Below are 21,619 nucleotides of genomic sequence, written 5' to 3'. Positions count from 1 at the left end.
AGCACACACAGCAGTTTACAGAGCAATAGAACAGGGAAGTCCTGCCTCACACAGAAATAAAAGCCTACGGGATTAGTCCCTGCGGCTTTAGGGGAACCATTCCAACCTCTGAATTACAGCCACCACTGGGGCTTCCCAACCTGCCAGCTTGTTCTGCTGCTGTCACAGATGGGTATTAAGAAACCAAATTCTCAGCTCTCCAAACATCTTCCTTAGAGGATTTCTCTTTTCTACTCTGCACCGCAACCTGGGAACTAAGACAGAGCTGAGGTCATTGCTTCTCCCTTGGTTTGACTTCATGCAATGAAATAGAGAAATAAAACCTAGTTTACAATCCCAGCATTTCCTATCATTGTTGCAAGGACCTAGAGGAAATTACAGACATTCTAGTACTTTGTCTCTGTGGGACTTGCCTGCTTCCTCTGGTAAATAAGCCCCCACCCCCTCTCCCTGTCTGTAAAGCAGCTGACTCTGACTCTCACCTATCTTTGGTGCCACAGGGCTGGGAGCTGCAGGTCTCTGCTGTCTTCTGCACGACCTGTGCTCTGTGAAGGTACAGAGGGATCCACATGCCAAGTGCCCCTGTGGCAAAGGAGACAGCTGAGGTGGCCAAGGATGAGAACACGTAGCTGCGGCTGTGGAGACAAAACCAAGAGAAGGTTTAGTGGGGAAAGTGAAAAAGCAGGAGCCTCATGCAGGAGCCAATGCTTCAGTGACAAAGCCCAGTGTTCCCCCACACTTGCCCCCTCCCTTTGCCAAGGGGCAGGGGTAACACGAGGTACAAAGGAATGGAGAATAAGAAGTATGGAATATTCACATGTGATGCTCCACTGATAATAATATACTGAACTCATCAGAGATGCTTCACAGGACTGTTTTTCAAGGGACTGTTTGAGAAGACAATCAGTACTTGGTCGCTAAGACACATGTGAATTACAGGGTTTTCACCCTAATGTCACCTGTCTACCTGGATGAGCAGTTTCACTTCTCCCTCCCCATCCGTGCCACCATATGGTTACTACTTACATAAACTACCAAAAGCAGTAACATAGAAATATTGATAAATTATCTATCATCACTTTTCATCGTCCTTTGACACTGGATGAGAATACCAGGGAGGTATTCTAGCCAGTAGTTCTAAAAATAAAGGACATCACAAGTTTCCCATCAGAATTACAAGGTAACCCTGAATTCAGAGGTGAAAGTATTTGCACATTCACAGGCCAGCTTTCTGGAAGGAAGTGCAGCTGCTTAAACACTCATGAACGTGTGAACCTTTATGCACACATACAAGTGCCCAAGCACATTCAGTTCTCATGGATTCAGTCACACATGGTTGTATAAACACATACATTGAAACTTGCTGCAGTGCAAGCTTCTGTGTGTTTTTTTCTCTTAAATTGCTAAAACTCTTTTTCCCCTCAGCAAAATAGCTCTTTCAAAGAAGAAAAAGGATCTAAGTGTCTGAACAACAGTGGCACAACAATTAATACAGGAACACAGCAATTTCTACACTTCAAAAGCCCTGATTTGTGTGAAGTATGAGCCAAACAAAGCGGGCTTTTTCTTAGATGTCAATCTTGGAAAGGTTAGAGCAAAACTTGGAATCCATCATTGTCACAGCAGTCGATACCTCATGTAACTGTGATTTTCTTTCCTTGGTCCACAGACTACACTTCCTGCAACTCCCTGCATGTCGTCACTTTCCAGTCTCACCGTGCTAAATCCAGACCATTGGATGTTCCAATTACACATTAGAGGCAAAACATGGTTATTACTAGTGCTCTTACTTTCTAACCAATGCTTTCATGTCTCTCAACCATGAAGTTCGAGCCTTCAGCTGCCCCCCAAGTTGTTCAGCATTTCCTCTTTTAGCAGCAGGCACAAATATCAAGATGAGTGTCCCTGTTATCATTCCTAGGAGTGGAGATACCTGCAAGAAAGGAGCAGGGAATTAGCACAGGAGTCAGGAGTGTTTGCTTTGACTGGTCAGGAAGAAGCAGAACACATCAGTTTGGTTTCAGTGACTGTTCCTCACAGCCAGTCAGAACCTGTGAGCATCAAGGCATCTGCTCCTTTCCTTCCTCCATGTCATTCCCTGGACTCTCTTATCTCACTCCGGAAACATGCAGCTTTGAAAATACTCTCATTAAGGCACTCCCATTGTGTTAATAAGTATCAAGATTCATCTAAACATGATTCTTCAGTGATGTTTAACTCTTTGGAAACCTACTCCCAGCTGGACTAAGAGATCAGCTGGTTTCTAGGTGAGTGCAGAAACCTTTAAAAGGCAATCAGACCAGCTGAAAGATTTCTGGATGTAGGGAACATGCTGGCTTTGAAAATCCTTGCTTGACCCCAATGGCTTCCCATTTTCAGGCATCTTCCTCAGGTTACCTCAGTACAACAGACCAAGAAAAATAGAAAATTCAGGCTGGAACATAGGAAAACAACAAATTCAAGGGCTTGGTTTTCCAGTATCCGATCCTTTCTCCCAAGCACTAGGCAAACATACAAAGATCCCAGTGTTTTGCAAGCTATAGAAACTATTCTTGTTTTTACACTGAAATTCCATTATTGTCAGAATGGAAAATAGTTCCATCAGGAAAACAGGACCATGGGTTTCACTGAACTATCATCTCATCTAGATATGCTATTTAAAAAATGAATTCCTGTTCCAAAAAAAATATGCTTCCATTATTAACCTGAGAATGGCCTTTACACATGGAGCAGTGTTTCATGTCCAAAGATGACAAACACACAGTCCTTCTAGGGAACGAAAGACAAAAGTATTTCAGAACTTAAAAGCCAGGAAAATCTCTCATCCAGGAATACACTGAAGCCTGATACAGTATCCTTATGACAGCTGAACACAAGACACAGCACTGGTAAAAAATATTGGAAATGCTGTTTTTTCTACAGCCAGATGATTTCAAGTCTCTTTGATTTTTATCTAAAAAATTTTATCTTAAGTACCCACCAAGACAATATCCATGAACACTCAGTAACACTCCAGTGAAACATTTGCTTTATTGTTAGATCCAGGGACAAAGCTGCCACTTGCCCACGTGTCCTTCTGTCTTTTTCAGCCCACTGAAGTATGGATTATTCCTGACCTCTTCTGGATTTGGAGCCCACAGGAGATCATAGAGGGAAGCATCATCTTGGGGAATCATTCCCATCTTGCAAGAGCACAGTAATTGTCATAGGGATGGAAGCTGCTTTACCCTGATGTCTGGAAGCTTTTTCTGTGTGCTGTGTGACTACAAAAACTGAGCAATGGTGTCCAAAGCAACCATCACAGATGCGTGCAGCTCATCAGATTCCCCAGATTTTGTACAGCCAGGGAATCCTGCACCAATGTGTCATTTATAGTGGAAATCATGACTTGTAAGGGATACAGTCTTGCAGATATTCTGGATTTCTCAGGGTAACTGTGAAGACACCACCTGAAAAGTCCCTAGTGATGATCTCTTTGCACAAATTAACCATTTGGGTTTTACAGACAGGTTTGGGCTTTCCAAGAGCGCTCCAGTTAAAGCCCACTGACCAGAGGAGGGGCTTTGGGGCTCTCACTGCTTGTGTTGGCCTCTGCTCAAAAGTTCATGTTACTCTTAAATATTTCTGCTGTCTAATGAGGCAGCATCCTCTTGGTGGGAAGCTGTAGGCTACTCCACTTTCCACTCCAGGTGCATAGCTGGAAACTGCCCTCTACTTTCCCAGCTCCATATGAACTGTTCATGGTGATGTTCCCAGCTTTGCTTACCTGGGGCATGGCCTGTGTCACAGAGGGCATGTTTGCTTCAGATGGGAACCCCTGTATTTCTTCACCTGGTGTTATAAACGGTGTTGGCCTGAGCTTCATGAGATTCATGGTCTCCATGAAGTGCCAGAGCCAAAGAATGCACCTCACGTGCCACCCACAGCACCAAAGGTCAGAAACCAGTTCTGCTGGGCCACTTCCTCTCAGCTCTTTCAAGACATCTTTGTGTGCAGAAGCTGTTTGTGAGTATGTGATTGGAGTGGATTGTCTTTTCAGCCCATTTATCAGGGTCCCAAGAGGTTAAAATAGAAGGAAACTGACTGTCTCAGGGCAGAAAAACAAGCGGAAACTGGAACAAAGTGTTTTTTCCTCAAAGCAGGAAGCCATTCTCAGAGTTTCTTGACAGCAGGGGACTGAAAGACTGTGGAGTTGATTTAAGGCCAATGTCTCGTCTTCCTGTCCCCATCAAGAAGTCATGACTGATTGATTGATAACAAAGTGATTGGAAAATTCTTGCTCCTAAGCAGGGAAAACACCAAGTCCCACAAGCCAAGCCCACATACCTTTGCTTAGAGAGTGCATCTGCCATGCACTTAACATCCACAGATGTAATTCCCAATACTTTACCTTCCAGATATAATAACAGGTTGAGCCATTGTGTGATGGAACTCTTCCTAACACCAATCAACCAACCAACTCTCATTAAGATGTGTCATTAAGAGGGACTTACCCGCAGTGCCCAGTGCCAGTCTCCAGCAACCTGCTTCACACTCGACCCAGTGATGTATCCCAAGCCACTGCAAGAAAGGCCAAGATGAGAGCTGGTCAGAGCTTTAAGTGTGCCACAGTCATAGCTGTTCTTAGACAAAGGCAAAGAGAGGCATAACCAACTGTGTGTCCTCAGCTCTCTTGTCCTACAGGAAGAAATATGGGGATTGAAGCAGATGGTGACTAGTACGTGACTCTACCCAGCACGGCTGATCTAAAAATGTCCAAATCTGATGGAAATTTGGAAGTTTATAGCTGACCTTTCAATCTACAGTGGATGGAAACAAAAACTCAAACAAGATTTATTTCCCAATTTCATTTCTACATCAGGCCTTTCTCTGTGCTAATATGAATATTAAACAATTTTATGTTCAAGCTTTCAGTTAAATAGTGCCCTTCAAGGACAGATAATATTCCATCACCAGATTTTTCTTCTTGCCACTTAATAGTACTTGGTTCTAATTATGCAGGAAGAGACCATTTTCTGTTAGCTTGGAAGAAAAACCAAGGAGAACGTGCAAGAAGTTTGATGAGAGACCTTCAGCCACATGTAAGACAAAAGGTGCGTCACAAGAGACTGACGGTGAACATAGCCACGTTTCTCTCAACATGAACTGAAGGTAAATAACCTTTTTCACAACTGCTGCATTTGTTGCTGAGATTGCCTTGGCTAAAAGTTGCCAGGATTGCAGTGGGGCAACCATGAGCCACCCCTCGCCCTTATTGAAGAGTCTGCTAAGCTTTGGAGGTTGCCAGCTACAACCTCCCCAAAACTGGACATTTTACCGAGACAGGCCCCAAATCAAACAGTGAATCATCACAGACTGGTTTGGGATATAAGAGACCTTAAAACCCATGCAGTTCCACTCCCTGCCATGGGCAGGGACACCTGCCACTATCCCAGGTTGCTCCAAGCCCCGTCCAACCTGGCCTTGGACACTTCCAGAGATGGAGCAGCCACAGCTTCTCTGGGCAACCTGTGCCAGGACCTCCCCACCCTCACAGGGAAAGAATATTTTCCTAACATCAAATTGAAAGCTCTTTCAGTTACAGCCCTTGTCCTATCCTCCATGGCCTTGTAATCCATGCTGCTGCTGGATATTGAGATAATGAAGTCCCAGAATCAGGCTCAACAGGAGGAATATTTGTAATTTCTTTCTAGTTCACTGAATTCTCTATGTGAATACTTTGAATCCTTGGTCCTCTTGGCAAAATATTCTTTTCACCAGTTAAGTATCTGTTTCTCTCTTCCTCCTCACAAATGGGTGTTTGTGAGTTTTATCTCATGGGTAAGTGTTCCAGCTTGTAAAATGCACCACCAGAAATTTTCTCTGAGTTTGGAACATGTTGCCCATGTATTCCCTCCTGGTAATGAACCCATAATGCCCCTTTTGCACAGGATGTTGTCCAGCTCTGGGAATTGGTATACAAATGATGCAAAGCCAGCCTGCCAACAATCTCACAATAGATGGTCAGCCACTATTTTAAAAAATAAAAATAATGACAGATTCCCTCCTGTCCCAAAAATCAGATACTGTGTTGAGCTGATAAGGAAACTCAACTGAAAGAAGAAGTCAGCTAAAATATTTTGATTCCATTTCCACCCCATTGCTGTAAAAAAGTAGGAAAAAAACCGAAACAAACCAACAACAAACTTCCCATCAGTTCCCAAAAGTCACACATGAACCGGTAACAGGGCCAAAAAAGAATCTAATTCCTGCAACTAATTAGTCACTGCTCACAATATTTTCCTGTCTAAACCGTTCCAACCAAAGTCAAGAACTATCATCATTAGCAATTTCAGATCTGTGTGAGTTTATTTAAGAGAAAAGCCAAAACCAGATAAAAGAACCTTACCTGCCCAGAGGAATTGCAAAGTAGAAAACAGACAGCATAAGGGTCCTCGTGTTCTTGGTGAACAGGTCTCCGATGATGGTTGGTGCAATAGTGGAGTAACTCGCTTCACCGATGCCAACCAAACCCCGTGAGAGAACAAGGAGCCAGAAATACTGAGAAAAGAAATATAAACATCAGCAAATCCCCCCTCAGCTTGTTAAATTCAGGTTGGACAACAGTCAAGGAAACACAAATTCATGTGACTGGAAAATGATCCTCCTGTATATGCTTAGTTTTTAGAACTTCAGAGTTGTTTCACATTTGTCTTTTGCCCAGAAGAAAGGGACTATATTTTTGGTGAAGATTTATAGGCATGGAAAAAACCTAATAATAAAACGTTTACTCAGTGACACTCAAGAATATATTCTAAAAGAGGCAGAAGACCCCCAGTTTGTTCCCAGGTCCCAGCTCACACTTGCTAAGCCTGAGTTGGAGAGGTCTGGGGAGGTGGGTGATTGTAAAAATCCCTGCTCTGGGATCCAGAAACAGCAACTCCTGCCAAGCACAACCCACCCTCCCCAGCGTGCCAAGGACAGGTTCTGACTGTGGAATCCTGAAGGCTCTTCAAGGCTGGGAAAGAGTTGAACCTGCAATCCCCCCAACTAAATGTCTTCCTTCATTAAAAGCTATGGAATAATGTCATCTTTCAAAGGTGCTAAGCACCCATCTCACTCCACTTGCCTTGAACAGCAAGAGACACCTCCCCAAAACTCTCAGAGGAGACCTGAGCTTTACTGGGAACCCCAGGAACATCTGTATGCTCTATAAGCAGGACCTGCAGGGAATGACTTGGAGCCACCCAGAGCAGGGGCATGAAGGAGGCATTCAGCTGCCCAGGGAACTACCTGCCTTTCTGGGTAAAGGGCAATGCCACAGAACGAGGATATACTTCACATTCAGCACAACACCATCTAAAATGGACAAAAAGGAATTGTTTATCTAATAGAATTTTCTTAATGGCTCTCAAGCAGCACTTTCAGGAACTGCAAGGACCTGATTTGCAACCTAAGCTCCTTCACTGCCCCTGCAGTTTTCTGGGTGCTGCTGAGTGCAGGCTAAGACACAGTGCTTTGATGCCTGAATACCTGATACATGAGCACAAGCAAATTCTCAGCCATCTAAGCAGCTTGAGCTACACCCAGAAGTAATTGCAGGGGCAGAAATGAAACAGTCAATGCAGAAAGTTGTAAGCACAGGGAAATCTATTTCTACAAATGTAACCTCTACAAATCCTCAATTTACTGTCATTATTCTATAGATCATTTGTGAGAAGAACAGCAGGGATTTAAGTGGAAGGAAGGCAGGTTTAAATTAGATATTAGGAAGAAATTATTCCCCGTGAGGGTGGTGAAGCCCTGGCCCAGGTTGCCCAGAGAAGCTGTGGCTGCCCCAACCCTGGAAGTGTCCAAGGCCAGGTTGGACGGGGCTTGGAGCAACCTGGGATAGTGGCAGGTGTCCCTGCCTGTGGCAGGGAGTAGAACTGGATGGGCTTTAAGGTCCCTTTCAACTCAAACCATTCTATGATTCTATGCTTACGATATGTCCTTAAACATGAAAGTGCTTTGGGAGTAATCAGCAATTACTGATTCTCCTCCTTCAGATAGGAAAAAGTCAAGGGAAATGACTGATTTTGTGCCCTACAGCAAAGCCAAGCTAAAGTATAACTCTCATTCACAAACATGGAAAATGTCATGCAGACACCAAACCACATGCCTCAGTCTCATATATATCCATCAGCAGACCAAAATGTACCACTGATGTGTTTGCATTGTTTTCCTCACTGTAATCCCTGGTTGAAAAGAATATTTTGAGGATTCCAATAGCCACAAAAACAAAATACTTTTGTGTACTCTTCACTTCCACATATTTTGGTGTGAGTTCTGGAGTAATACCTATTTTCTGCAGGAATACAAGTTCCTTGTTTGCTGGCAGGGTGTGTGCAGTGCTGCTGGCATTCATACACCTCCCAAAGCTGCACATACGTAACTCACACACGTGGGTGTGAGCAGAAAGGGCAGTACTGTGACTCAAGTGCTGTAATTTATGTCAATTACCCAACACGCAACCACTCCACTGCTGGCAGTCATTGGTGCACAGGTAACCAATGTATTTGGAATGAGCAACAGTATTTATAACGTGCTGAAAGGCTTAGTCATGCAGAATTAGAAAGCAGGGAACTGGAGGCTGCCTGTGGTTTCTGAGCAGGTTTAGATCTGGATCACACAGAGGGTGACAGGCAAAGTAGTCACCTGCCTGGGATGAGCATGGACAATGCTACTTACACCTGGAGAATGACAAGTTTGTAAATGCACTGGATGTTCCTCAAATTTGAAATACTTACAGAAAAATGACACAATTTTGTGCTCACCAACCAGTATCACTCCCAGTGAACGCACTAGACAGGAATTTCCTCCAAACAGTTGTTAGAAGGTTACTCTTACAATCCTTGCACAAAGCAGGAAAACTGTATCAAGTATTCCTTTTGTGGTACAGTGACTCAGTTTCATCAATACCATGAAATCAGATGCTCAATACAAAGAAATCATCTGCATTCACTCTTCTCTCTCAGTTCCTCCTCAAATCCTCCTCCCTGGCTTATTCCATGCTGACACACTCCAAATATCTGTTTAATATTTAAACTATGTTCTTTGAAGCAGTGGTATTCAAATTTAAGTCATGAGATTTTGACTTAATCTGGGAATAAAAGCAACCTTAAAAAGCATAATCCACATAAAGACCTCAATAATATTGCCCTTCTGAGATCAATATTAAAGATTATGGACCGTGCAGCCATTAAGTTGTGACAACTAGGCTAAACATACAAAAATCTAAAATAATTTAGGGAATTATTTATGGTCGGTTTTATACTGTGTCTGGTTTTGGAGCTCTATAGCTAGGATTAAAGAGCTAATACCTCTTCTTACCAGTTCTTTGGGATCTTTGGCTAGTATGCACCCTGTTGGAACTTATATGATAAAATTAATTTGTTAAAATGAGCTGGGACACCCTATCTTCCATCTCTAATCAGTCACTCAAAACTTATGTTTTAGTTGTTTCTGAAGAGGAACAGCTGGGGAGATCCCCATGACAAAAAATGGTCCCATCCATGATGGGCCTTGTCTTTTTGTTTTTCATATAAGAAGAAAACCAGAAACAACAAAACAACTCTAAAATTCTTATGCTGCTGCTCATTTGGACCACAGGCATTCCACGAACCACTCAGAAATTGGTCCCAAAACCACTCCATATGTAATACAGACAACTGCTATTTTTTGTGTACATTTATACACATGCACCCATAGGAACATCCCTTTTCCTCTCCAAGTGTATGTGGACATGACAACCTGCACAAACACATGGCAAAGTCAGATATTCCGCATGCTGAGGAAACTCTCTTCTCCTCCACAGCTGTAGCAGGACACCTCTGCCATTTCCTCTGCACTGGATTTTCGCCCCACTGCTTTTCCATTTATGTCCTACCTCAAGGTTCTCAGGAATTTAATGAGACAAAAAGGGCTGACACCAGTTCAATACTCTCTGTGCTCAAAAGCAGAACAGGCAGCTCAGACTTTAACTGAATTTCACTGTTCCCTAAGCAGAAATTGATATATATTGAAGAAGCTGGTTCCTTTCTATATGACTTGGGAACTCTTCTGTAATTTGTTCGTCTGTGCAAGTAGGTCTCTGGCAGGCAAACTGAAAATAACTGAGTCAGCTTTCAGGACCTGACCTAATTCCTTCCCCATAGGTTAAGCCCAGCAACCTCAACATTTATCACCTCAATAGTGTTTTTCTAAAATGAAATGCTTGAACCTGAAGTTTTTTTGAAACAAGGCACTATTAGAGCAAGCAATTAATTTGTCTTTAATTTTGGAAAGCAGTCATATCAGAGACTGTCTGCACCTCCATGAGACCTGCCAACACTTCCTGGTTTGGAGAGATGAAATGGTTTTTTTGGAATGAGTGCATGGCATCAATCCCCCTTCTTGCCCGTGTGTCAGCCCAAAGTGCAGCTCCATGGCTGTGCTGAGATTCTGCTGCCACAGCCATGGAGCAGCACTGCACCAAGGCACCTGCCTGGATGTGACACTGGAAAGGGACACCTGAACCACACAGTGTCACTGCTATGAGCCCTGGGAGCAATTCAGGATGCAAAAAGGCTTCCGGTCCCTTTCTCCAGCTTGTGTGGCTGGTGAGACACAAGCCAGGGAAGACTCCGTTCACAATAAACCATCAACATATGGAAAGAATGGTGGCTGCAGAGACCCAGAACTGCCACAGCCTTCCTGGGAATTTCCCTTCAAGAGATGACATCACCAGAAATTAATGCATGGAGAAAGCACTCATTCCTATGAATGTGAGGTACAAAAGGTCAATGGACCTGCTCTCTTCTTCCCATCTCCTAAATGTATACAAGGAAAAACACTCTCTAGCCATAAAGCAAAAGAAACCACATTCCTCAAAATAGAAGTGAGTTTCAGAAGGGATACAAGTCCTTATGCCTTGGGGATGTGCCAATAAGGAATAGAAAACTCTACCTACCAACTTCTACATTTCTTAAACTATCAGCAAGCCACAGACAACAACAGTGACAGATCATGGGGTCCAAGGGACCTGGTCTCCTTACAGTGTTACCAAACACCAGAAGCTATGGATGTGACACAATCCTTCCAGAATTTACATCTGAAAAAAAGCTTTTGTGGTTGGAGTTAAATATTTATAGTACAGAACCATTGAATTGTTTAGGTTGGAAAAGACCTCTAAGAACATCAGGTCCAACAGATAAAATGTATGATGTGGTTTCTATTCACACCTTCATACTGACTTTACTCTCAATCTCCTGCACACATAAATGTTTGATGGTCTAGGACACATGACTGGCTTTAATCATGTTTGGTGAAACCTCCTAATTATACATTTATCCTAGTTGTATAGACCATTCAGGGAGTAATATGTGTCTTAAGAGGTCTAATTACAGCTTGAAGTTCTTTCTCTTTTTTTAATTAGTTAACAAAAGGAGTAAAGCCACAGGTCTTTAAAAGATTATCTGCCAGTGGTAAACCTATAATCTGCCAAATATGTGTACAACTCTGAACCACCAGATTTACTGTCTAAAGAATCATATGATCCTTAAGCTTTGGTTATTAAGTATTTGCATTTGAATGTGGAATAGCTTGTAAAGGTCTCAAAAGAAGCTGAACACACGCTGCTTTCAGATGAGGGACACACGGACTGAGGAGATCCCACAGACAGAGTCACTCCAGAGTCACAAATTCCTGTATGTGCACAGCACCAATGCAAACCATGTTTAGAACTGCTGTTGCTGGTTTAAAAGAAGGACCTTTTATAGCACCTGCAACTGTACCCTTCCCTGTGTGAGGATGTTGAGTTAAACTCCTGTGGATATTGCATTTAGCTGCTGTAAAAGAGCATTCAGTACCATTAAATTCCTCTTTGAGCTGAGTTTTGCCATATTTTCCTTCTTTTCTTATATAAACATGATGCAAAAATCAAGAATATAGTAGAATCAGGGTTTTCATCCTTTAAAAGAAGATGTGCGTGAAGTCATTCCTACCATGGGCAGCTGGGATTGCCACACAGAGACTAAAATGTGGTGAAATGACAATAAACTGAGGAGAAAGCATTGGGATTGACTAAATTTCCCTGAGTTACACTCCTGGATTTCTCCAGCTGGCTAAGCCTTGCACTAGGCAGCCAGGGTAGCACAGCAGTCACAAGTGAAGTTGGATAAATCTGAGATACCACAGGAGCCAGTTGAACAAAGTAAAACCCCATAGGGCTCAAACACCGATTCAAGGGCTGCACAACAGTGGTTCCCTTTGACAGCTACACTCACATGCAAGAATTTGCCCTCCTTGAGCAGACCCTGCATCTTATGGCCAGGCAAACACCACTTCCTCCTCCACTCCAGTAAGTTTTCCCAGCACTTTGCAAGATTTAAATGGTTAATGATGACACACCACACCTTTTGCCAGAAGATGCACCATTAACCATGAGGTAAGCCAAACCAGGAACCTGCTCTGAGTATCGGGGTGGTGACGAAGAGCATTGACTCCTGCACACTCACAGTGCAAATTCCAGCTCATTAGCTGAGAGTCACTGAGGAGTTGAGCACTGGAATGACATTACATATTTGTTTAAACACTAAACGCTCCAGTTCTCTCAGCCCTCCCAGGAATGAGAGGTCACCTTGAAGAATCTGAAAGTTTCAAGTCAAACAAGGACATTGACATAGCATGAGAGACAAGCTGACATTAAACAATGATGTTGATGTTTCAAGTTCCATTCTGTGCCTGGATGGATGACAAAGGCCATAGCAGAGCAGATAAGTCTAAATACATCTTCCAACTTTGTGCACCCCTAAAGATTTATGAATTTTGCATATATATAACCAAGGCACCTGGCTTCCATTGGTGGATACGAGTCCTGGGCCCAAATACTTGATGGGAATTCTATGTCAAATCTAGACACAAAACTCAAAGTCACATACCTCACCTTTTCAAACATCAATGGTTCTAACTCTTTTCTAATAAAAGCAGAATAAATATTTCAAAGAGCCATGGAGGGGCTACATAGTACTGGTGAATTGTTCCATGCTGATCCTGAAGAACATGTCTTCCTGTCAAGTCCAGCCCAGACTTTTAAGTAACTGAATATTTATTCCAAATTTTGGCCATTTGGTGCCTCACCATCGGGGAGATCTTTGAGCAGGAACAAAGGAAGATGAATATCTTTATTGACAAGTAATCTTATCTAATCCCTCACGGGTATTGCCAGCCAAGAGACCAAAATACAAACCAACATGGGGGAAAAACTGTGCACTCAGATGTTTTGTTGATCAGTACTTTTCCCCCATGCTCAGAGGTTGGCTAAGCACTGGTTTCAGGATTTCCTACAACCAAAGGAATGGGTTATGCTCAGTCTCTGAGTGGTACAAAGGGACCAGCAGGACACATGCTTGGGTGGAGACTGGTTAGAGACAGACTGATGGGTCATCAGCTCTGAGTCAGTGCTGAGTGTTATCAGTGTTTATCTGTTTGCTGTAGAGATAGAGGTGCACTTAGAAGTTCATGCTAGAGTTACCTGTCAGATAAATATAACCATGAACCACCCTTCTCACCTCGACCAAGAGTTCTCCCCTTATCAGCCCTGAGTCCCCCAGACAGGGCAGCCCTGGGCAGACCCACTGCAGCTGCTGCTTCTTCTGCCATTTGTCCCACTTCAGGGAAGTGATTTGGTTTAGATTGCTCCTTCCCTCATTGCGTGCTGTCACTCACCCATACCTACTTCTCACTCCCCATCCTACAATCACAAATACTTTGTCAGTCACTACTGCACACAACATTTCCCAGAACTTCCATCACCACTGGATTCTACTAAAGTTCTACAGTTTCCTCCCTTCAAATTGAACTCTTGATGCTAAGTCCATCTTCCATCAACATTTTCAAACTGCTCTTCTCCTTTGCAAGCACTCCCAGAATAAGAGAATAGCTGAGACTGGAAGGAGTTTTGGAGATAGTCTGGTCCGTGTCCCCTGGTCACAGGAGGATCAACTACAACAGGTTGTTCATGATAATGTCCAACTGAGTTTGAGTACCTCCAAAGACGGAGGAGCCACAACCACGCTGGACAACCTGTTGCAGTGTTGGACCAACCTCAAAGTAAAATTGTTTCTTCTTATGTTTAAGTGGAATTTCCAGTATTTTAGTTTGTGCCCCTTGCCTCATCTTTTCACTGGGGACCTTTGAGAAGAGTCTGGCTCCATCTTTACACCTCCTATCAGGTATCAATATCCACCAAAGCAGTACTACAGGCTCTATGGGGACAGAAGCAGTTCTAGAGTGAGGATGCCACTTTGGCAAAGGTAAGCTATTTAAATTCAGTTAAATCCATATGGCAGACACCATCTCACATTTGCTGTGTCTCTGCTGCATTCACACTAGCCAGGTTTTTCTTCACTCCTTTTCCCTTAAGCCTGCTTGGCATAGAAAGTACGCAAGTTTAAATATTTGTGTCTGGCAAAGGATGCTTCTTTCACCCAAAGATCCTCCCATCAGCTCTGACAAGCAGGTCACTAAAATTCAAGTGCAAATGCCCCAGGCCTTCCTTCAAGTGTTCACAGATTTTATTCACACATTCACATTAGTTTTATTCATATGTACTTATTCTACATATGCTGGCTGGAAGTTATAACCGTGTTGCAGATGAAACCGCTACACCATACCAAGATTTAACAACAAGCTACTGAGTTACTGAAACCTTAGTACATTTGATTAATCGTTTGCTCAAGGGTCAACACTGAAACCCTTTGAATTTAGGATGGACTTATACAACAGCTTCTAAAGCAGATCTGATTCCTCTACAGCATCCATTTACACTTTGTCAAACACTTCCAAACTTCAGCTCATTTGGATGCATTAAGTGTTCCACTGATTGTCAGCTCTAAACACCTCGCCTTTGAACAATTCCCTTTTGGGAAAATTCAGCTGGTACTCAGAGCCCTGCAAGGAGAAAAGAGACTACAGCAAGCAGAAAGAGACCAAAACACATATTTAAATATAGAAATTAGCAAGGGAGATGAAGCAAAGTCCGCTCACCTTTCCTTTGATTGTCTCTAGTATTTGTTAATAGCTATAGTTTTCCCAGGCAACCTGTTCAGGCACACTTAATTGAATGTGGAAAGTTTTATTTGGGAATGCACTTAAGATTCTGGCTGATTAAAGCATCCTTATTTTATGAGATTTATATTATTACTTAGTACATAAAAATAACAAATAAAGACTGTAAGAGACTCCTTTTTCACTCATCATACCCTTCAATCAGCAACTAAAGTGTTTAACAACTGCATACCTACAGAGAGGCTCTAAAGTGAAGCACCTAATTAAGTGCTCTGGAGATAAAAAACAAACCCAAACCACCCTGGAAGCAGCAAGACTCCCACAGCACTTCTTCCAGAGAGCTGCTTTGTGCTTCACAGGGACAAAAATCTGTGGCAAGGTTTTCTGAGCTATTTGCAAATGTTGAACGTGAAATTCCCTTTCAACACTAAAATTGCAGTGTCTGAAATCCAGGTTCCCATCACTCTCCTCCCTCCAAAGCTGTGGCAGTCCTGAGGGAATCCTCTGTTGCTTTTCAGTCATTTTTGGGCAGCACAAAAAAAAGAGCAAACCCCATTCCCATTCTCCATCCCATTAGGTAGTGTAATTACAAGACACTGGGTGATGAAGCAGCACCACCAGGTCCTGACAATAAACTGAGTTAAGACAAAGCAGCATTTTGGCTCCCTAACTGAAGGGCTTTTCGTTTGATTGACCTGCCCAAAGTAAAAATATTACATGACATGCAAATGGTGGGATTTACATTCTCCTCAGTTTAGTTTCTTGGTCATTAATGCTGGATTAATGGCAGGGATCTGGGATGCAATTGGGAGGAAGGTATCAGGTTGCTCACTCACCAAACCCCATCCAGCAGATGCATCGTTGCTGTAAAACAGACCTTAAAGAAAAAGACTGATGTTCAAATAAATCACAGGGATCATGAAGAGCCCCATGTTCCCAGTGCCTGGTAGAAGACAGAGTTAAAACACTTCTTTTCATCCTTGGCTCTGATGTAAGGCCCACGGGAGTCCATGGCCCTTCGCATGGCTGAAATAGTGGTCATTCATCCCTGTTAGAAAACCATTACACCAGAATGTATCTTCCAAAATGGTTTCCCTGAGAACCTTGATAGCTCTGGGTTGGAAGCAAATGGCTGCTTTTTGTTCCAGATCTGTCAGGTGGGACACACTTACCAGCACTTGCCTCAAATATTTCTGGCATTAGGCACTATCACGGCTTCCTTCCTGAGACGTGCAAACACTGCCATAATCACTAAAATAGGCATTGGGAGAAACACAATGTATTTTTGCAACTGTGGAAACACTGCAAGGTTCTTGACACACACAGGTTCCCAAATGCAGCTGGAATATGGGGTGGCATTCACTGAACCAAAGCATATTCACAGGTAGTAACAGGCTACTGTGTCCCAGCCACAGCTGAGCCACAAGCAAAGCCTAAATCCAAGCAACAAACAGATGACAGATTTTTCAGAATGAACATGTCCAGGCATTGATACCTAGCACTAACAGCATCTCCACCTCCAGTGATGCCTACAGAAACATGTGAGATCCAACCCCTTTAACATGATGACCTGTCTTGGCTTACACTCTTTGGCTTGGACCAATTCTTAAGCAAAAATTTACTCAAATCCATCAGACAGGTTGGATTGGAGGTTCTTGGAGAGCACAACCCCATGTCCCTATCCCTGAAACCATTGCAGAAACTGTGATTTCTCAGGACCCTTTGAAAAAAGCATCAGCCAACTGACTGAGACAACCAGGTGTGAACACTTACATCTCACTAGATGCATTTTCCAGCGTAGAATAAGTTTTGAGAGACCATGAAGGACACATTTTAATGGAATCCCTCAAGGTTTAAAGGAAATTAGCACAAAGTTCCAGTTCCTGCAGCTTTCCCCATACTGTTGGTTCTGCTGATTCTTGGCCTACTTTGCTTTGCATATGCTAAAAAAGTCAAGCACACCAGCAGGTCAGCTCTTGCAGGCAACTTTGCTGAAGAACCATTTAAATCATTCCAAACTCTGATTTTTATTTGTTCCTGCTTTCTGTTTTCACGCTTCCCTGGCTTGCTGACTCAATCAAGATCCAGAAGCCTCCGAGAACTGTGCGGAAGGCTGACCTTGCAGTGTGTTTGGCCCACATCTGAGAGATGTCTCACTTTTAGCATCAGATTTCCAGAGAGAAACTGGTGCATCTACCAATTCCTTCCACTTAGGAGTTGCTTCTTATTCATGATCTTCCTTGAACAGTTGTCATGTTCCTTTTTGAAGTGTTATTAATTGACAAGGTTTTGTTGTGCTGTAGCTTAATTTCATTCTCTAAATTCAGCCTATTTGACAAAATGACAGCCTATTAAACCACACTAAACACATTTGGATGTTTTGTGACTATCTTCTCATGAGACTTCGTCAATCATGTTTTCAGACTTGATGATCAGCACCACTCCCAGGGATTTCCAGCTCAAAATCTATTACATAGGGTTGAGATTAGTACTCTAATTCAACTTATCTGAATTGCAAATGCAGTGTTTTGTGTAGCCTGGGAACTTTATGCATTTAAAAGAAATGTCAACACTTCAAAAGACTAATTTAGCACCTGGTACTGTAAGACATTTCCCATCTTCCCACTATTTGCACATGACTTAGAACATAATGGTCCTTTTCCTAGCCTTTATGCACAACCCAGGAGGCCACAGACAGTTCGGCCATTGAGGAAGCACTTACACTTCCCAAGGAGTGACTGATGCTTTTGGATCAGCAGGCAACCAGGAGCTCAGCCAAAGAAAAGCTCAAATCCATACTTTTGCATCTGAACAGAAGCTAGAGCCTGAATAACACATTCTCTCTCTCCTGCATTCTGTTTTTCAGAACAATATGCACAACCTTCAAGAACCACCCTGCTAATAGAAAGTTTAGATTTGTTTCCAGGCCTCCTAATGAGCCTAAACCTGGGATGAAGGGATTATTTTCTCTGTGAGGCATCATTAACCAAACTCTCTTAAAGCATCCTGCCTCCTCCCAAGGCATAAGCTTCAAGAACATCCATAAGCTGCCTCACTTATATGCTAAACACATGTCAGTTTACAGCCTTCAAAAACGGTAACATTGCTCCAGACCCATATCTGAACACCCCAGTAGATCATGAAGGCACACGTTCTACACCACCACCTTGGCACCCTCTCTGTACCCTCAATACACAGCTAGTTGGGAAGCTTATTCCCAAATTAACAGGACCACCCAGGCACTATGGCAGTGACTTGCTTTGTCTTCTGAACTCGTTTGACCAAGCCAGACATCCCCCTATGGAAGCCCAGCATGCATCCATGGACCCCACATCAGGAATGACTTGTGTTCCTCAGGCCACAACACTACTGCAAGGATCCTGTTAGGCTGATAGGAAATTTTACAATTCCTTTATATTTAAACATTTGCTTGGAAACTTACATGCAGCACTACTACTTTTTTTCTTTATTTTTTTCACACCAACTGATTATATCCCAGTCTATTTAAGGAGCATTTTCCCTTTCTTCCGTTCCTTCGATGTTTTGAACAAGGCTGATCTTAAGATACTGTAATAATTATTTATAAAACATAATGCTAAAGCATTATAGAGACTTCCACTTCCACAGAATTGAAGAAATAAGATATCTTTTTTGTTCCATCATCATGCCCTGCGGTTAGGCCTATGCTGCAGCATGACAAGCAGAATACACATTTTAACAGACAACACAAGAAGAAGGAATGTTTCCAAGACACACACAGCCTGGAAATAAAACAAACATGCCTTCTTCCCTCTGCCTCCTCAGCAAGTAACTGAGGTAACTTGCTGAGGCCCAGGTGAGATTTCCTGCTCAGGTACAACAAAAGCGCGACAGGCGGGATGTAACAGCAGGCTTCCACACCATCCATTAACTGACACAGCAGATCAACTTTCCTACTCTTTAACCTAGAGACTATCAATTCAGCTTTCTGCAAAAAAAATGGGACAAACTTGTAAAGGTCTTTGACCTGCAAAAATCTTTCATGCACCATGCTGTTGTCTCTAAGCATTTCCATGATCCAATGAAACAGCACCAAATATGTGTTGATGTAGGATCTGACTTAATTCCCACAAAGACACACAGAAGCTTCCCACAGACTTCCAAAGAAGGAGCTGAATCAGAACCACAATCACAGACCCTGTGATAATGGTTTCAACATCTTCCAGTAACCCAGATAACAAACAGCTCTCAGAAACAGGACAGGCAATTAGAGGGGGCCCCCGCTGAGACCCCGTGCAAATTAGCCTTGAGCTTTGAGCCTGTTTCTTGATGCTCACCCAGCACAAACGTCTGTCCACCTGCTCTAGAAAGTGCCTGAGCTCTGAGAGGCAGGTCTGGCATTTCAGTGCAAGGCACTGCCCTCATTCCACTGCACTGGAATCGCAGCCTCTGCAGCAGTACACAGGAGTGAGCTGCAGGTGAATTCTGACAATCAGCAATGGAAACATCTCTTCTATGAACATCCACAACGTTTGATTTGGGTTTGCGTGATTTCAGACCAATAAATGACCTAAAAGAAGTGGCAGAGGGCAGGAGGCACATTTATGGACACACAGCTGCACATAGCTGGGGTGACTTGAGAAATTTGAATAGGACATGCTAGACTGACTCCACCTGGGGAAGGTGGGACGTGGGGGGTGCATCTTGTTTGCTCTCAGGTCCCAGAAGGGAGAGCAAAACCATTCCTGTTCCAGACACTCTGCAGATGGGAAATGCAATGTGTGGTAGAGATATTCCTTATGATAGTTATTTGAAGTTCATTTTTCTCATCACAGGAATAAGCCTTCTGAGTAAGCTTTGGAACTGTGCTGTGTCTCTCTCCTGGCAGCCATCACCAGCTGTGTTTTCAATAACTCTTCCCAAATGCTTCACAGATACACGGACACAGATACTGGATGGAAAAAAACCAACACGGAGCAGAAAATACAATAGCTCAATTTCTGATAACACCTTCAAAAAGCTGCCTCCTCTCATAGATTGGCTTTTTTGGGTCTGATGCTCTGAGAACACCTTAGTCTGGTTTTCATTTATAGTTTCCCTTGGAAGAGCGACAGGTACAAAGGGACAAGGTACGAATATAAAACAACCGGGAGACAAACATGACTAATTCTGCACTCTACAACTATTTCATTTATATAGATCTTTTCCCAACACTTCTGTCTTAGGTTAGCAAAATCTGAGGGAACAATGAAGACCCAAGATTCAAGAGTTCAAATTGTTGCACTTGTCTGTCCAAGAGATGTTCTTGCAGCAAACCAGTTTCCCACACAGTATTTGGAATCAGCTGTGAGAAAGATGATAGCAGACTTGACAGATGCCCAGAATAGTTTAAGACCAGCTCAGTCAGTGCTCCATTATTAAAGGAATAAACAATAGTGTACCTTTTCCTACAGTACACCTCATATAATCCATATGAAAAGATGCGAGATAGTAAAACTTACAAGAGCACTGGGAACAGCACTTGGAAGGAACAGCAGGTGCCTTCTTGCTGGTGAGGGGGCAAAGAAACGGTGCCTTTCCATTTCTGCATGGTGGTGATGCTGGGTTAATGGCTGGACTTCACCATCTCATAGGTCTGTTCCAGCCTTAACAATTCTATAACTCTAAAAGGGGCTGTAGGAATTATCTCTCTTTAAACTACCTCCTTTCAGACATACAGGGGAGGGACAGTGAGGCAGAATCAGTCCATAAAGAATTGCACTCTGCAGTGTAAAGCAGAGATGAGAGCCCTTATCCTTTCCCTCTCTACTGGGACTTCTGAGCCACCTACGCCCAGCACAGCACCTCCTTCCCCTGGTACTCACTGACCCACAGCTCCACTGTGGGGAGGAGGGAGCTCTGATAGCTGGAAGGAGAGGCACAGATTACTGCATCTCACTTTAGAGAGCAGAGGCAGAGCAGGAGGAGGCTGCAGGTACCTTGTGGTGCAGGGGGGCATTAGGGCGACACAAAGGGCTGGAACTGCAGCTCAGAGTGATTTGGGAGCTGACACCACCCCCAGAGAGAGCACCAGCACTCATCTGACCTCCTTCTGATAAGAGAGTTCACAGTAGGCAATATTTTTCCTGAGCAGTCTAGCAAAGGGCAAGTGTGCAGAAATCCAAATGTCAACAGCACGTGCTCATCTGCAGGGCTCCTGTGCCACATCAAAGCTGGCAAAACACAGCAGAGCCAACCAAGAGCTTTGGCCACAAACCTCTTTCGTTAGTTCCAGCACCACTTCTGTGACAGCCACAGGGCCTGCCAGGAGCTGCCTGTGAGGGAAGGGACTGAATGCACATGCAGCTGACTTCCCAAAGTTGCTGGGAGAATCCCTTTTGCCTTTTTTCTACTAGAGAGTTCTGCTCAAAAATAATAGGCCGGAATAGTAGGATATAAACATTCCAGTAATTCATGGTGACTTCAAAGACAACACTCAGTCTCCTCCTTACATACAAAACGATGGCTTGGGGATTTTGGTTTTGTTTGTTTCTGTTTTTCAAGCTGTGGATTTATCCTGCACAGTGGAACCACA

At 43.3% G+C, this 21,619-nt stretch overlaps 1 protein-coding gene across 5 annotated transcripts in view; it reads right to left on the bottom strand.

Annotated features, from left to right (window-relative positions):
* Positions 1 to 21,619, bottom strand: part of LOC116453842 (protein spinster homolog 2-like) — a 135,141-nt gene that overhangs the window by 45,455 nt on the left and 68,067 nt on the right. For all 5 annotated transcript variants that reach the window (XR_004243944.1, XR_004243945.1, XM_032129754.1 and 2 more), the window contains exons 4-7: positions 6,389 to 6,540; positions 4,494 to 4,560; positions 1,791 to 1,933; positions 483 to 635 (exon numbers count right to left, since the gene is read on the bottom strand). Coding sequence is in view for 3 of the 5 variants with exons in the window: in XM_032129754.1 (XP_031985645.1) it covers positions 483 to 635; positions 1,791 to 1,933; positions 4,494 to 4,560; positions 6,389 to 6,540 (515 nt within the window). In the remaining 2 variants the exon portion in view is untranslated. The remainder of the gene's footprint in view (positions 1 to 482; positions 636 to 1,790; positions 1,934 to 4,493; positions 4,561 to 6,388; positions 6,541 to 21,619) is intronic.

This window comes from Corvus moneduloides, chromosome 20, assembly GCF_009650955.1.
Source record: "Corvus moneduloides isolate bCorMon1 chromosome 20, bCorMon1.pri, whole genome shotgun sequence".
NCBI classification, from domain to species: Eukaryota; Metazoa; Chordata; class Aves; order Passeriformes; family Corvidae; genus Corvus; species Corvus moneduloides.
This window is presented reverse-complemented; position numbering and strand designations above follow the sequence as displayed.